General features: G+C 38.5%; 1 protein-coding gene across 1 annotated transcript in view; it reads left to right on the top strand.

The window, feature by feature from the left end:
- The window catches only part of LOC131198229 (collagen alpha-6(VI) chain-like), a 111813-nt gene extending 94857 nt beyond the window's left edge, over positions 1–16956 (top strand). Inside the window, exons 36-38 of the mRNA XM_058182721.1 lie at positions 10139–10208; positions 14169–14298; positions 16762–16956. Coding sequence (XP_058038704.1) covers positions 10139–10208; positions 14169–14298; positions 16762–16773 — 212 coding nt within the window. The 3' untranslated portion in view covers positions 16774–16956. The remainder of the gene's footprint in view (positions 1–10138; positions 10209–14168; positions 14299–16761) is intronic.
- The last annotated feature ends 1252 nt before the right edge of the window (positions 16957–18208 follow it).

The following is an 18208-nucleotide window of genomic DNA, read 5'->3' as shown; positions in this document are numbered from 1 at the left end:
TTCAGAGGAATGGAGAACTCTTCTTGTAAAATATTTCTGAACGCATTCAATTGTATTGATGTCAGAGATGTGGTGAGGGTTCCAAATAGGCGAGCTGTATTCTGGAATTGGTCTAGCAAATGTTTTATATGCTCTGGTTAATAGTGTGGTATTTTTGGAAAAGAAGCTACACAAGATTAGGTTTATAACTCTTAGAGCTTTTTTTGCTATGTAGTTGCAGTGGTCTTTGACACTTATATTATTTGACATGAAAACTCCAAGGTCTTTAATGGGATGTGGGTCAACTGTAAGGTAATATCCATGTAGTATGTACTTAGTGTTTGGGTTCTTTTTTCCTATATGTAAGACTGAGCATTTGCTGGTTGAGATTTGGAGCTGCCAATTTTTAGACCAAGTGGTTAGATGATCAATGTCGTTTTGAATGATAGATGTATTGTCTGTGGTGTTAAATAGTTTGACATTGTCAGCAAAGAGAACACAATTACTTGAGGTATGGTCACAAAGATCATTAGTGTATAGTATAAAGAGTGTTGGTCCAAGAACGCAGCCTTGAGGAACGCCACTCTTGACAGGAACAGGATTTGATAAAGCATTGCCAATTTTGACCACTTGTTGTCTGTTAGACAGAAAAGCAGATATCCATTTGTGAAGGGGTCCTGAGATGCCATAGGATTTTAGTTTTAGGAGAAGTTTATCGTGTACTACTGAGTCAAAAGCTTTGCAGAAGTCTATGTAGATTGTATCTATTGTTTTGCCTTGATCAAGATTTGTAGTCCATATGTTTTTACAGTGGAGAAGTTGTAAGTTACATGATAATTTTTTCCTGAAACCAAATTGCTTATTGGAGAGTAGGTTGTTAGTTTCTAAGTGTGAGGTAATGGATTGGTTGATGATTGATTCCATGACTTTGCAGGTGACGCAGCAAAGAGAGATCGATCTGTAATTTTCGACTAAACTGGGGTCTCCTTTTTTGAAGATAGGGATGACTGTGGCTAGTGACCAAAGTTTGGGAAAGGAACTGGTAGCGAAAGCTTTGTCAAAGATAATACTTAGGGGTTCTGCTATATTAGTGGAAAGTTTTTTTAAGAAGTATGCACATAGTCCATCGGGTCCAATAGATAGTGATGGTTTTAAGTTATGAAGAGCTTTTCCAATGTTATCTTCTGTGAAATCTATATGAGTTAAGTCATCATAATCATTGCTGGTACGTTTACTACTTTTAATGTATCTGCCAGAAAAGTAAAACTATTAAATCCTTGGAAATTCAGTATCTCATACTTAGCCCAGGTTTTTTGCAGGTAGGTAAATGTCTGCAGGAAGACAAAAAGAAGAAAAAGTTGGCTATATATTTTAAAACAACAGTAAAATACGTTAACCTGTAATTATTAATAAATTAATAAATAAACCTTTTAAAAAGTTTATTTTTCCAACCTGCAACATTTATTAACTTTGGATAGTTAATTGTTATCTTCCCAGTAATATTTTCTGAGTTTATGTAATTAATAGAATAGAATAGAATTTTTTTATTGGCCAAATGTGATTGGACACACAAGGAATTTGTCTTGGTGCATATGATCTCAGTATATATATAAAAAAAGATACCTTCATCAAGGTACAACACATACAACACTTAATGATAGTCATAGGGGACAAATTTAACACTTAATGATACAACACTTAATGATAGTCAGAGGCTACAATTAAGCAATCAGGAAATAATCAATACAGTATAAATCGTAAGGATACAAGCAACAAAGTTACAGTCATAAGTGGAAGGAGATGGATGATGAGAATGATGAGAAGATTAATAATAGTGCAGATTTAGTAAATAGTTCGACAGTGTTGAGGGAATTATTTGTTTAGTAGAGTGATGGCGTTCAGGAAAAAAACATTCCTGTGTCTAGTTGTTCTGGTGTGCAGTGCTCTATAGCGTTATTTTGAGGATAGGAGTTGAAACAGTTTATGTCCAGGATGTGAGGGATCTGTAAGTATTTTCACAGCCCTCTTTTTGATTCGTGCAGTATACAGGTCCTCAATGGAAGGCAGGTTAGTAGCAATTATTTTTTCTGCAGTTCTAATTATCCTCTGAAGTCTGTGTCTGTCTTGTTGGTTGCAGAACCAAACCAGATAGTTACAGAAGTGCAGATGACAGACTCAATAATTCCTCTGTAGAACTGGATCAGCAGCTCCTTGGGCAGTTTGAGCTTACTGAGTTGGCGTAAAAAAAACATTCTGTGTTGTCCTTTTTTGGTGACGTTTTTGATGTTAGCTGTCCATTTTAGATCTTGCGATATGGTAGAACCTTATCGCAAGGTTTCTACTGTTGTCTATTATTGTGAGAGGTGGAAGTATGGAAGGTGTCTCCTAAAGTCTATCACCATTTCTATGCTTTTGAGTGCGTTCAGTTCCAGATTGTTTCGGTCGCACCATGAGGCTAGTCGTTCGACCTCTTGTCTATATGCGGATTCATCATTGTCTCGAATGAGACCAATCACTGTTGTGTCATCTGCGAACTTCAGTAGTTTAACAGATGGATCGTTGGAGATGCAGTCATTGGTATACAGAGAAAAGAGAAGTAAGAAGAGCACACAGCCTCGGGGGGCCCTGTGACAATTGTACAGGTATCTGATGTGATCCTGCTTAGCTTCACCTGCTGCTTCCTATTTGTTAGGAAGTTTGTGATCCACTTATAAGTCTGTTCAGGTACCTGTAGCTGGTTTAGCTTATTAGAAGAGTGTCTGGAATGATGGTATTGAATGCTGAACTAAAGTCTACAAAGTGGACCCTTGATTGGTTTTTGGAGATTCAAGATGTTGTAGGATGTAGTAAGAGCCATATTAACAGCATCATCTGTTGATCGATTTGCTCGGTATGCAAATTGCAAGGGGTCTAACAGCGGATCCGTGATGGTTTTCAAGTAGGAAAGCACTAGCCTTTCAAAGGTTATCATTACTACAGATGTTAAAGCAACCGGTCTGTAGTCATTCAGTTCCTTGATGGTGGGCTTCTTTGGCACTGGGATGATGGTAGAGCATTTGAAACAAGAAGGAACATAGCACATCTCTAGTGATTTATTGAAGATATGGGTGAAGATGGGGGCCAATTGGTCAGCACAGACTTTTAAGCAAGAAGGAGTTATCTTGTCTGGGCCTGGAGCTTTTCCTGGCTTTTGTCTGTGAAATAGGTCCTGCACTTCCTTTTCTATGATCACTAGGGGTTGTGAACCCAATGAAATGGGGTCAGTTGTAGGAGGCTTGGCTGTTGTTGGTGTGTCTGAGATGGGGGTTGTGGAGATAGGTGGCTGTAGTTTCCTTTTAAACCTGCGGTAAAACTCATTCAGGTCATCTGCCAGTTGTTGATTACCTTCAGTCTGGGAAGGAGGTTTGCCATAGCCGGTGATATTTTTAAGAGTTTTCCACATTTGCTGGTTCATTTGCTGAAAACTGATTCTTTAGATTTTCAGAGTAGCATCTTTTTGCTTTTTGATCTCCCTTGTTAGTACATTTCTGGCCTGATTGTACAGCCTTTTATCACTTTTTCTGTAGGCTTCCCCTTTGGAATGATGTAGCTGCTTAAGTTTAAGTAATTCCTTTCATGGATTACTGCCTTGTCATGGCGAAGGGGCTTGCGTAGCTCAATGAAGCTATGAGCTATGCCATGCAGGGATACCCAAGATGGACAGGTCATAGCAGAGAGCTCTGACAAAATGTGATCCAGTAGAGAAGGAAATGGCAACCCACTCCAGCATCTTTGCCATGAAAACCCCGTGGACAGTACCAAAAGGAAAAAAGATATGATGTTGGAAGATGAGCCCCTCAAGTCGGAAGGTGTCCAATATGCTACTGGGGAAGAGTGGAGGGCTAGTACTAATAGCACCAGAAAGAATGAAGCGACTGGGCCAAAGCCGAAAGGACACTCAGCTGTGGATGTATTTGGTGGTGAAAGGAAAGTCCAATGCTGTAAAGATTTTTTCTCCATAGGAACCTGGAATGTAAGATCCATGAATTAAGGCAAGCTAGATGTGGTCAAACAAGAGATGACAAGACTGAACATCGACATCTTAGGAATCAGCGAACTAAAGTGGACAGGAATGGGTGAATTTAATTCAGATGTCTATCAGGTATACTACTGTGGGCAAGAATCCCTCAGAAGAAATGGAGTAGCCTTCACAATCAATAAAAAAGTAGGAAAAGCAATACTGGGATACAATCCCCAAAATGACAGAATGCTCTCAGTTCAAATCCAAGGCAAACCATTCAATATCACAGTAGTTCAAGTCTATGCCCTAACCACTGGTGCTGAAGAGGATGATATTGACCGGTTCTAGGAAGCCCTACAGCACCTTATAGAATTAACACCAAAAAATGATGTCCTTATCATCATGGGAGATTGGAATGCTAAAGTAGGAAGCCAAAAGATAACCGGAATAACAGCAAGTATGGCCTTGGAGTACAAAATGAAGCAGGGCACAGGCTGATAGAATTCTGTCAAGATAATACGATGGTCATAGCAAACACTCTTTTCCAATAACCTAAGGGACGACTTTACACATGGACATCACCAGATGGTCAACACAGAAATCAGATTGACTATGTGCTCTGCAGCCAAAGATGGAGAAGCTCTATACGGTCAGTAAAAATGAGACCAGGAGCTGACTGTGGCTCAGATCATGAGCTTCTTCTTGCAAAATTTAGGCTTAAACTAAAGAAAGTAGGGAAAAGCACCAGGCCACTCAGGTATGAACTAAATCATATCCCTGATGAATATACAGTAGAGGTGACAAATAGATTTAAGGAATTAGATCTGATAGACAGAGTGCCTGATGAATATGGACGAAGGTCCGCAACATTGTACAAGAGGTAGCAACTAAAACCATTCCAAAGAAAAAGAAATGCAAGAAAGTAAAATGGCTGTCTGAGGAAGCTCTGCAAATAGCTGAGGAAAGAAGGGAAGTGAAAGGTAAGGGAGAAAGAGAAAGATACACCCAGTTGAATGCAGAATTCCAGAGAATAGCTAGAAGAGATAATAATGCATTCTTAAATGAACAGTGCAAAGAAATAGAAGAAAACAATAGAATAGGGAGGACCAGAGATCCGTTCAAGAAAATTGGAGATATGAAGGGAACGTTTCATGCAAAGATGGGCATGATAAAGGACCAAAATTGCAGGGACCTAACAGAGGCAAAAGAAGTTAATAAGAGGTGGCAAAATTACACAGAAGAACTATACAGGAATGAGCTTAACATCCCTGATAACCATGATGGGGTGGTCACTAACCTTGAGCCAGACATCCTAGAATGTGAAGTCGAATGGGCCTTAGGAAATCTGAGCAACAACAAAGCTAGTGGAGGAGATAGTATTCCAGCTGAGCTATTCAAAACCTTAAAAGACGATGCAGTAAAAGTGCTACACCCAATTTGCCATTTGGAAAACTCAACAATGGCCGCAGGATTGGAAAAGGTAAATTTACATTCCAATTCCAAAGAAAGGCAATGCCAAAAAATATTCAAATTATCGCACCATTGCACTCATTTCACATGCTAGTAAGGTTATGCTTAAAATCCTACAAGCTAGGCTACAGCAGTATGTGGATCGAGAACTACCAGAAGTACAAGCAGGATTACGTAGAGGCAGAGGAACTGGAGATCAAATTATTTATTTATTTATTTATTTATTTTATTTGATTTTTATACCGCCCTTCTCCCGAAGGACTCAGGGCGGTGTACAGGCAGAAGTAAAAAAGACAATACAATGTACAATTTAAAATGTGAATTAAAAAACTTATTATAATTAGCCCGAAACTTTAAAATATATAAAAAACTAAAATCCCATTTAAGATTAATATTAAAAATTTTAAAAATTTAAAAAACCAATAAAATTCAATAAAATTCAAGCCAGCCCCGCGCGAATGAAAAGATGTGTCTTCAGTTCGCGGCGGAAGGTCCGAAGGTCAGGTATTTGGCGTAAACCCGGGGGAAGCTCGTTCCAGACTGTGGGAGCCCCCACAGAGAAGGACCTTCCCCTGGGGGCCGCCAGCCGGCATTGCTTGGCGGATGGCACCCTGAGAAGGCCCTCTCTGTGTGAGCGTACGGGTCGGTGGGAGGCATGAGGTAACAGCAGGCGGTCCCGTAAGTACCCAGGCCCTAAGCCATGGAGCGCTTTAAAGGTCGTAACCAACACCTTAAAGTGCACTCGAAAGGCCACAGGCAGCCAGTGCAGTCTGCGCAGGAGCGGTGTTACGTGGGAGCTACGAGTAGCTCCCTCTATCACCCGCGCAGCTGCATTCTGGACTAACTGAAGCCTCCGAGTGCACCTCAAGGGGAGCCCCATGTAGAGAGCATTACAATAATCCAAATTGCCAACATACTCTGGATCATAGAGATCATAGAGAAAGCTAGGGAGTTCCAGAAAAACATCTACTTCTGCTTCATTGACTATGCTAAAGCCTTTGATTGTATGGATCACAACGAATTGTGGCAAGTTCTTAAAGAGATGGGAGAACCAGACCATCTTATTTGTCTCTTGAGAAACCTGTATACGGGTCAAGAAGGTACAGTGAGAACTGGACACGGAACCACTGATTGGTTCAAAATTTGGAAAGGAGTCCGGCAAGGCTGTATACTATCACCCTGCCTATTTAACTTATATGCAGAACACATCATGAGAAAGGCAGGGCTAGATGAATCAAAAATTGGAATTAAGATTGCCAGAAGAAATATCAACAACCTCAGATATGCAGATAATGTCACTCTAATGGCAGAAAGCAAAGTGGAACTAAAGAGTCTCTTGCTGGGGGTGAAGGAGGAGAGTGCAAAAGTTGGCTTGAAACTCAACGTTAAGAAAACTAAAATCATGGCATCTGGCCCTATCAATTCCTGGCAGAAAGATAGTGAAGAAATAGAAGTAGTGACACATTTTATTTTCCTGGGTTCCAAGATCACTGCAGATGGGGACTGCAGCCAAGAAATTAAAAGATGCTTGCTCCTGGGGAGGAAAGCTATGGCAAATCTAGACAGCGTACTAAAAAGTAGAGACATCACCCTGCCAACAGAAGCGCATATAGTCAAGGCTATGGTTTTCCCAGTTGCGGTGAAAGGTGGACCATAAGAAAGGCTGAGCGCCAAAGAATTGAGGCCTTTAAACTCTGGTGCTGGAGAAGACTCCTGTGAGTCCCTTGGACTGCAAGGCGAACAAACAAGTAAGTTCTAGAGGAGATTAACCCTGACTGCTCTTTAGAAGGCCAGATCCTGAAGATGAAACTGAAATACTTTGGCCGCCTAATGAGAAGGAAGGATTCACTGGAGAAGAGCCTAATGCTGGGAAAGATTGAGGGCAAAAGAAGAAAGGGACGACAGAGAACGAGGTGGCTAGATGGAGTCACTGAAGCAGTAGGCATGAGTTTAAATGGACTCCAGAGGATGGTAGAGGACAGGAAGGACTGGAGGACCATTGTCCATGGGGTTGCGATGGGTTGGACACGACTTTGCAACTAACAACAACAAGCTGCTTAAGTTTAGGTCTGAACCAAGGTTTGTTGATACTGTATATTCACAAGTTCCTTATCGGTACACATAGGTCTTCACAGAAGCTGACATATGATGTTACAGTATCTGTGAGTTCATCTAGGTCTGCAGAGGTATCTTCAAAAATATTCCAATCAGTGCAGTCAAAGCAGGCCTGCAGCTTTAATGTTGCCTCCTCAGTCCAGGTCTTCACTGATTTAATTGTTGGTTTTGTGGTTTTAAGTCTTTGCCTGTAAGCAGGTACAAGGTGAATCATGCAATGATCAGAGTGTCCAACAGGTGCTCGTGGTAAAGACCGATAAGCATCTTTTAGTGTAGTAGCAATAGTCTAAAGTATTCTTGCCTCTAGTGGGACAATTGACATGCTGAAAGTATTTTGGTAGCTCTTTCCTTAAGTTTGCCTTGTTTAGATCTCCCAAAATAATGGCCAGTGAATCGAGGTATTTGGCTTCAGCCTCCATGATTTGGTCAGCTAGAGTTCATAATGTTTTGTTTACACAGGCTTGTGGTGGGACATAAACAGCAATTAGAACAAATGAGGAAAATTCACGAGGTGAATAGTATGGTTTGCATTTGATAATTAAAGTCTCTAAATTGTTGTCACAGAATTTGTAAATTACAGATAAATCCTGACACCAGATGCTGTTAATATATAGGCATAAGCCTCCTCGCTTCTTTTTACCAGATGTTTCTGTAATTCTGTCTGATCGTTCAATCTGAAACCCTGGAATATGCAGGCTGCTATCTTCAATTGATTTATTTAACCAGGTTTCAGAGAAGCATAGGACTGCTGAATTGTAAAAATCAGAATTGTATTTGTTTAAGAGGAGTATTTCATCCATCTTATTTGCAAGTGAACATACATTTGTTAGGAAAATTGAAGGCAGAGGAGTTTTATTTCTTCTATTTCTTAATCTGTTTAAAATCCCAGCCTGTTTACCTCTTCTTCGCCGCTTCCATCGTTTGTTTTTTTTGGTAATCCATGGCTCCAGGGGAATTGTCTCTTCCTGTGTTAGAATCTCCTCCGCGTTTATCAAGACGGTGTGTGTGTGTGTGAGATCACAGAAAGCTGCTCCTTAAAGAAATGTTGCTTAATTTTTAGCAGTCTCGTGACTGGGAAATCTTGGTCTCGTGAGTAGGAAATCTGTAGTGAGTCGCAGAGAACAATAAAGAAACCATTAGAGAGCATTTCACCGAGGCAGCCTTTGTCAGCGCCATCTTGAGGATTGAGCACTTCTTTTTCTGTGATTACTAGGGGTTTTGAACCCAATGGGATGGGGTCAGTTGTAGGAGGTTTGGCTGTTGTTAGTGTGTCTGAGATGGGGTTTGTGGAGATAGGTGGCTGTAGTTTCCTTTCAAACCTGCAGTGAAACACATTCAGGTCAGCTGCCAGTTGTTGATTTCATTCAGCCTGGGAAGGAGGTTTTCCATAGCCAGTGATATTTTTAAGAGTTTTCCACATGTTTGCTGGTTTATTTGTTGAGAACTGATTCTTTAGCTTTTCAGAGTAGCTTCTTTTTGCTGCTCTGATCTCCCTTGTTAATACATATCTGGCCTGATTGTACAGCATTTTATCACCTTTTCTGTAGGCTTTCTCTTTGGAATGACATAGCTGCTTAAGTTTGGCTATGAACCAAGGTTTGATGTTACTGTATATTCACAGGTTCCTTGTCAATACACATAGGTCTTCACAGAAGCTGACATATGATGTTACAGTATCTGTGAGTTCATCCAGGTCTGCAGATGTATCTTCAAAAATATTCCAATCAGTGCAGTCAAAGTAAGCCTGCAGCTTTAATTTTGCCTCCTCAGTCCAGGTCTTCATTGATTTAATTGTTGGTTTTGTGGCTTTAAGTCTTTGCCTGTAAGCAGGTACAAGGTGAATCATGCAATGATCAGAGTGTCCTACAGCTGCTCATGGTAAATACCAATAAGCATCTTTTAGTGTTATGTAGCAATGGTAAGAAAAGTTATTGGAATAATTTAGAATAGGAAAGTGGAGATGATAAATCAGAACTAGATAGGAAAAAAAACCTGCCCCTTGACCTTTGCATCCCAGATTATGTTGAAACTTCGACAGGTTCAGGCCTGATTGTAAGTATTAGCCTTGATTTGAAGGCAAATCATGAATTTATCAAGACACCTTGGGTTTTGCAGGATAGGCAGTGCCACCCTTCAGTGCCATCACAGGGTTCTGGAGAAGTGAACTGGGGACTCTGTGCACACCTAGAAATAGAAATATTGTCCATGTACATCTATTCCATCCCAGAGAAACAATCCTTCACTGCTTTGAAATCCTGAGTTCAGAAATATTTATAATAAAGAAATACTTCATACTTTGGAAATACAAATTTTTTTTAAAAAATCCAAACAATCTCAAAGAAAAAAGATTAAGGATTGAGTTAGAGATTATATCTGAGATTTTTGAAGAACCACTGTGTTTTGAAAGTACATGATAGTGGGATAAATAAACCATTAGGCTACATTTTATATCAAGATACTGAAAACAGTAAAACAGTAAAACCTTATTTTGGCACAGAGTTGAAGATTGCAATTTTCTCACATGTGAAAATAAATATCACTCACTTGCCATAATGATACCATTTGTTTTAATAGGTGAAATACACATCTATCCACATCCAGAACTCAGGAGAATATGTGCAAAAATCAGTCATCAAAAACCAAGGTATGTTTCACGGGACCATGGATCCATGTGAGTTTCTTGCCTCAGTGATCTGTTCAGAGGCATTGTGGATTCCTGCCTCAAACCCTCATAAGAAATCTTCTTTAATTCAGTTGTCTCAATAATCTTGCTAGAATTCAATTACTCCTAAGGCAAAAAACCTTGCACTCAGTTCCTTTGGAGTCTTTAGGAATTGGCTGGTCTGAGCAAGAGTTAGTCTCTCATTCTTCCAAGTTTCTACTTCAGTTGAATGTGAAATAGTAACTGCACTAAATTAAGGTTTGTATTAGACAGTAATAGAATTAGTGGGCTCTGAAATAAAAGATACGGTAGAAGAATGGCACAATTATTCTATCCTGAATGGAATGGCATCTTATCCTGTCACAACTCCTGTACATTTGAAAGCTTGTGAAACAACTTTCTATGAAAATAGCATGTTAAAATGTTCACTTATCCTTCAGATTTATCTCCAAGCTCAGCACAAACTTCACTTCATCAAGTTGCAAGCAAAAATATAAAAACTCACTGAAGCAAAGCAGCTAACAATCCAATACAGAAACAGCAAGAACTATATTAATCAGTGTGGCTGGCTGTAGACTTCATTTTTAGCTTGCATATGTTGCTCCAATGGGATTGGCCCACTCCCCTTATTCTGACAGAAGGTGCCTGCTGCAGACTCTATCAGTCAAGGCATTTCATCTGCCAGGGTCCAGGAGAAGTGCCTTTTATGCCATGGCACTTGCCCTGTGGAAGATCTTGCCACTGGAAATGAAATCCATCCCCACCTTCTGGCCTTCTGAAAAGGCTTGGGACCCCAGTAGAGCTGCATAAGACACACACACACACACACACATACATACATACACACACACACACACACACACACATACACACACCTGGAAACCGTTATGCAACAGCAGCAATTCTAACATCTTGGTTTTGTTTAACAAATAACATAATTGCTAGAAGCTAAAATATGTCACCAGATTCCACCAATGTTTTCTTTTATTGGGAAAGAAGGTTCAGGTCTTCCTTCAGGTGCTTTAGAAATTCTTTAGGAGTTCTTTACAAAAGAGAATAAATAGAATTTTTTTATTGGCCAAGTGGGATTGGACACACAAGGAATTTGTCTTGCTGCATATGCTCTCAGTGTACATAAAAGAAAAGATACGTTCATCAAGGTACAACATTTACAACACAAATGATGGTCAATATATCAATATAAATCATAAGGATTGCCAGCAACAAGTTATAGTCATACAGTCATAAGTGGAAAGAGATTGGTGGTGGGAACTATGAAACGATTAATAGTAGTGCAGATTCAGTAAATAATCTGTCAGTGTTGAGGGAATTATTTGTTTAGCAGAGTGATGGCCTTCGGGAAAAAACTGTTCTTGTGTCTAATTGTTCTGGTGTGCAGTGCTCTATAGCGTCGTTTTGAGGGTAGGAGTTGAAACAGTTTATGTCTAGGATGCGAGGGATCTGCAAATATTTTCACGGCCCTCTTCTTGATTCGTGCAGTATACAGGTCCTCAATGGAAGGCAGGTTAGTAGCAATTATTTTTTCTGCAGTTCTAATTATCCTCTGAAGTCTGTGTCTTTCTTGTTGGGTTGCAGAACCGAACCAGACAGTTATAGAGGTGCAAATGACAGATTCAATAATTCCTCTGTAGAACTGAATCAACAGCTCCTTGGGCAGTTTGAGCTTACTGAGTTGGCGCAGAAAGAACATTCTTTGTTGTCCTTTTTCAATGATGTTTTTGATGTTAGCTGTCCATTTTAGATCTTGCAATATGATAGAACCTAGAAATTTGAAGGTTTCTACTGTTGATACTGTGTTGTCAAGTATTGTGAGAGGTGGAAGTATGGAAGGGTTTCTCCTAAAGTCTACCACCATTTCTACGGTTTTGAGTGTGTTCAGTTCCAGATTGTTTTAGTTGCACCACAAGGCTAGTCGTTCGACCTCTCGTCTATATGCGGATTCGTCATTGTCTTGAATGAGACCAATCACTGTTGTGTCATCTGCGAACTTCAGTAGCTTAACAGATGGATCATTGGAGATGCAGTCATTGGTATACAGAGAGAAGAGAAGTGGGGAGAGCACACAGCCTTGGGGGGGGCCCTGTGCTAATTGTACAGGTATTTGATGTGATCTTGCTTAACTTCACCTGCTGCTTCCTGTTTGTTAGGAAGCTTGTGATCCACTTACAAGTCTGTTCCGGTACCTGTAGCTGGTTTATCTTAGTTAGAAGAATGTCTGGAATGATGGTATTGAATGCTGAACTAAAGTCTACAAAAAAGTCCTTGCATGGGTCTTTGGAGACTCAAGATGTTGTAGGATGTAGTGCAGAGCCATATTAACAGCATCATCTGTTGATCTATTTCCTCGGTATGCAAATTGCAGGGGGTCTAACAGCGGATCCGTGATGGTTTTCAGGTAGGAAAGCACTAGCCTTTCAAAGGTTTTCATGACTACAGATGTTAAAGCAACTGGTCTGTAGTCATTCAGTTCCTTGATGGTGGGCTTCTTCGGCACTGGGATGATGGTAGAGCATTTGAAGCAAGAAGGAACATAACACATCTCTAGTGATTTATTGAAAATATGGGTGAAGATGGGGGCCAATTGGTCAGCACAGACTTTTAAGCAAGAAGGAGTTATCTTGTCTGGGCCTGGAGCTTTTCCTGGCTTTTGTCTGTGAAATAGGTCCTGCACTTCCTTTTCTGTGATCACTAGGGGTTGTGAACCCAATGAAATGGGGTCAGTTGTAGGAGGCTTGGCTGTTGTTGGTGTGTCTGAGATGGGGGTTGTGGAGATAGGTGGCTGTAGTTTCCTTTCAAACCTGCAGTAAAACTCATTCAGGTCATCTGCCAGTTGTTGATTACCTTCAGCCTGGGAAGGAGGTTTGCCATAGCCAAAGATTATGTCATGCTGTCTAGATTTGAATTTTAATTAAAGTGTAGAAAGCAAGGAACTGGAGAAGTCAGACTAAAATTACAAATACAACGTTCAAACCCACATTTTAGTAATAAATTTTCCTCTCCCTCACTCTTGTTTAATTGCGTTATAAAATGTGAAAAATTATAAATACAGATAGTGGCTGAATAGGTTGATATTTGTATGATAGAAACTAGAAATGATTAAGGCTGTGACTATTTAGATAAACTAAACTAAAGATGAGGGGAAAAAAGAATAAATGTTAAATATGACTTCTAAAATATGAATGAACATTGGGCTTTTTAAACAGTGCAATTAATGCTAAGTATGACACTGATAGTTGCAAAATCCTTCGAATTATTTTATGAGAATGCTTTCATTCTTGAGGTTTATACTTAATACTGAAGTTTCCACTGTATTTTTATTGTTTTGTTAAAACATTAAAAGTTTTAAAAGAGAGCATTAAAAAGAGAAAAAACAAAAAAGAAACAAAAGGAATCTTTTTGAAAAAATAGATAGTTATTTAATTTCTAACTTCCCCCTTCTTTATACAATTTACATTGCCTGTAGATATTTAGACTGCCTTAAAAACCATATTGTAAATATTTGTATTTGCCTTGCTGTGCAATGTGTTGTGCATATGTAAGCCATTATTGCTGAATTTGATTAAACTTATCTTACTATCTATTTTTTTCCAGGCAGATCCTTTTTGCTTTTTTTAAATTTTGTTTTGTATATTCTGTTAATTTCACTATTCTCCAAGTTTAAATTTTTAATCAGACTTGTTAGTTTAGGCATAAAATTCAGTACAATCCATTCTTGAGAATTGAGCTATTTCTTATTTCACCAAATTTTAAGATTCTTTTTTTTCTCCATCAGACTGAGAATGATTAATGTATACTTTAAAAAACACTTTCAAAAATATTTTCTTATTAATGAAATTAAGAAAAAATATGTAAAACTTTTACGTATTGCATTAAAACCTTTGCCCGTTGACTCCAGTTTCTATTACATTATTTTATTCGCAGCACTCCATTTGACAAGACTCCACCAAATAAAATTCATTTAATTGATGAGAATGGCTCTGCTTTTCCAGAATACCTGCAAAGTGATTCTTTATTCCCTGAAAAGATGGTCAGCAATGCTCATCCATCTATTGTAAGTAGATTTTCATTTTTTTTAAAAAGCACCTTTTGTACATTGCCCAATTACATTATTTGGATTAGCCAGCTATGTAACTGTATAAATTAAGATATAAACATTGCAAACATTGCTCCTTTCCCTGCTATTGCATAGATAATGTCCCTTGTGATTTCTTCCACTATCCACCATTACACATCTATGTATAAAGAAAGATGCTAAACATTATTGGATCAGGTCATATATGGTAGCTGTATAATTAATAAGATATAAAGATATTTGGACAGTTAATATTCAAAATATGGTGAAAGGGGTAAACTTTCAACCTCAGAGTACCTTAACATACTGGCATCCAAAAAACATATGGCTGGGCCATATGCAGAAGATATAGAATAGAATAGAATAGAATAGAATAGAATAGAATAGAATAGAATAGAATAGAATAGAATAGAATAGAATTTTTATTGGCCAAGTGTGATTGGACACACAAGGAATTTGTCTTGGTGCATATGCTCTCAGTGTACATAAAAGAAAAGATACGTTCATCAAGGTACAACATTTACAACACAAATGATGGTCAATATATCAATATAAATCATAAGGATTGCCAGCAACAAAGTTACAGTCATACAGTCATAAGTGGAAAGAAATTGGTGATGGGAATGATGAGACGATTAATAGTAGTGCAGATTTAGTAAATAAATTTAGTGTTGAGGGAATTAATTGTTTAGCAGAGTGATGGCCTTCGGGAAAAAACTGTTCTTGTGTCTAGTTGTTCTGGTGTGCAGTGCTCTATAGCGTCGTTTTGAGGGTAGGAGTTGAAACAGTTTATGTCCTGGATGTGAGGGATCTGTAAATATTTTCACGGCCCTCTTCTTGATTTGTGCAGTATACAGGTCCTCAATGGAAGGCAGGTTGGTAGCAATTATTTTTTCTGCAGTTCTAATTATCCTCTGAAGTCTGTGTCTTTCTTGTTGGGTTGCAAAACCGAACCAGACAGTTATAGAGGTGCAAATGACAGACTCAATAATTCCTCTGTAGAACTGAATCAGCAGCTCCTTGGGCAGTTTGAGTTTACTGAAAAAACTATATAAACTATAAAAATATATATAAACTATAAGTTATATAAATTTGACCACTATGTGGAGTTCAGAGGAGATACAAAAACTTGACACTCATTTCCAGGCTTCCTAATTTTGGTTGTGGTAGGATGGTTTGGCATTGGGTTCTCTTTCTTTCCTCCCAGTTGGTTCATTTCTGCAAATTTGTGAGTAGTGCAGCTACTCATGCCTTGATGACTGTCATGCAGAGGCAAGCTGACTATCTGAACAATCCCAGACAGACTTGCAGTTAATTTGATACCAGTAACCTGGTACCAGACATCTCCTGGATGTTTAAGATTCCAACTTCTGTTTTACCGCAAGCATGGCCAGGATCAAGTGACTGTAGATAGAGAAATGTGATTAGCATCAAGTTGCTTGTTACTGAATTAGATGGGTCACTATTCATAGACCTGCAAATGTAGCATTAAGTATCAATAATGCTCAACTGTAATGAAAATTATATAATCCATATGGCAATTGTCAATTTTAATCTTCCTGAGACTAAACATTATATTTTGGTAACAATTTATAAAAATCACTCAAGAATGGATCTAAGATTTGGGATGAGGGACATGTGTACCTCTGCAGCTTTGAGTTTTATATCTTTTATTAATCTGGTGGCAGGGGTGAAATGCTCCTGGTTCGGACCGGATCGCCTGATCCGGTAGCGATGGTGGCGGGTGGTTCGGAGAACCGGTAGCAAAAATCCCTGCCCCAGCTGAGCCGCATGAACATCAGAGGTGTTTTTTTTTACTTTTAAAAGCTTTTTTTCTTAGGCCAAAAAATGCTTTTAAAAGTAAAAAAAAAAAGCCTCTGATGATCGCGCAGCTCAGATCGTCAGAACCCTTTAAAAGCACTTTTTCTACAATCTCTTCAGCCGAAGAGGTTGTAAAAAAAAAAACATTTTTAAAAGGCTCTTCTGGCGATCCCAACTGAGTTGCCTGATCACCAGAACCTTTTAAAAGCATTTTTTTACAACCTCTTCGGCTGAAAATGCTTTTAAAAGTAAAAAAAATGCTTTTAAACATAAAAAAATGGTCACACCCACCCAGTCACATTACCCCACCACCAAGCCACACCCACAGAACCAATAGTAACAAATTTTACATTTCACCCCTGTCTGGTGGCCTCTAGCCAGTTAATAGAATTGGGATTGACCAAGGATTTATGGGAACTAAACTATTAACTAAACTTAATTATTTTAAGAATGTCTTGTGGGAAAAATAAACCTTTTTCCTTTCATTTTCAGATGTTTGGAAATTAATGAAGTGTTCAAATCTACAATTAGAGTAATAAAATAACCTTTGTTGAATGTTATCAAATATTTTATGTAAATTTTACTAATCTTTTACCTTATTTCTTTGGAAATCTGAAAAAGCAAACCAACTGATGTCAGAACAGCAGAAAATAATTCTAAAAGAATTGAAGAAAAACTGGGAAAGAACATGATTGTACTAGCAAGACAAACTAAAGGCTATAAAGGAGAAAAGATTTTCATTTGTGAATCTGTACTCTCAAATTTAGTTTTCAAACGGGAAGATCAGGAAATTTAACTAGCTTGAGTAATTTTGGACAAAAAGGCTTTAAACACAATAATTGAACATTGCCAGTATAATATTTTTTAAGTGGGAACTTGCTTTATATTCAATGCTATAATATTGGTATGCAGAATCTGTTCCAGTTCATATGTCATTTGAGTATAAGGTTACTAGTAATAAAGACCTGAAATCTCAATCTTGCCTGGACTTTTTTTTTTTAACAAAATGCTAAATGTCCCAATTTATTATTTTCTAATGCCCTTGGCAATTGTGTTGAAGGAATAGAAGACTGTTGATATATGAAATGTAGTCCTTAATTCAAACAATGCATAGTACAAAATTATGAAATATTTTAAGCAACCGATGCTGTGTTTTCTTAATTTGTGATGGGTGCCTTAATTCTTCGATCTGAATTTAAATTTGCAGGGGACCAGGAAACACAAACAAATTGTGTATACCTGACAAAAACAGGCATACTGAATTATAATGCTTAAACTCTGTATTTTTGAAGCTCTCTTCCATCCTTCAGCTAGATAAGTTAATATGTATAAACCAAAATAAGCCACAAACAGATACATGGATATGAGAAAATAGCTTTTGAAACTGCACAGATATGAAAACATATGAAACTTAAACTATTTTGATCACTTCAATAATCTTTCAATAATAAAATATAGATGACAATAGCTAATTAGGTGAATCACCACAACTTTCTGTCTAGATAGATATTTATTACTATTTTCAATTTCTTGGATAATTGCCCAAAATACTTTTGCTGCTTCTTGTCATGTGACTCGGTGGACATGGTTAGGTGGTGATGTAACCGGGTGGCCGTAGCTAGCAGGTCATGTGACCAGGTGGCCGTGGCTAGATGGTGATGTGACCGTGTCACCATGGCTACGTGCATAGGGACTACTCACAGGACTGAAAAAAGTGATTTCTGATCGGTCCTCGCACTTTTGACTGGTCCTTGCATTTATGACCATCCTCACATTTATGCCATTGTAGCATTCTTAACAACCATGTCACTCATTTCACAACTGCAGTGCTTCTCTTTACCACAGTGACAAGATAGGGCGCAAAACATAAAATGTTAGGACAGTCATAAGTGCAAGGACTGGTGAAAAATCACTTTTTCAGTCATCTGAGTAGTCCCTATGCACAGAAGGACAACCCAGAGGGCTGAAAAAAGTGACTTCTGACTGGTCCTCACACTTTTGACAGGTCCTTGCACTTATCACCAGTCGTCATTTATGCCCATTGCAGCATTTTTAACAACTGTGTCAC

The sequence above is a fragment of the Ahaetulla prasina genome, chromosome 4 (assembly GCF_028640845.1).
Source record: "Ahaetulla prasina isolate Xishuangbanna chromosome 4, ASM2864084v1, whole genome shotgun sequence".
In the NCBI taxonomy this organism is placed as follows: domain Eukaryota; kingdom Metazoa; phylum Chordata; class Lepidosauria; order Squamata; family Colubridae; genus Ahaetulla; species Ahaetulla prasina.
Note: the sequence above shows the minus strand (reverse complement) of the source record. Positions and strands in the feature narration are given on the sequence as shown.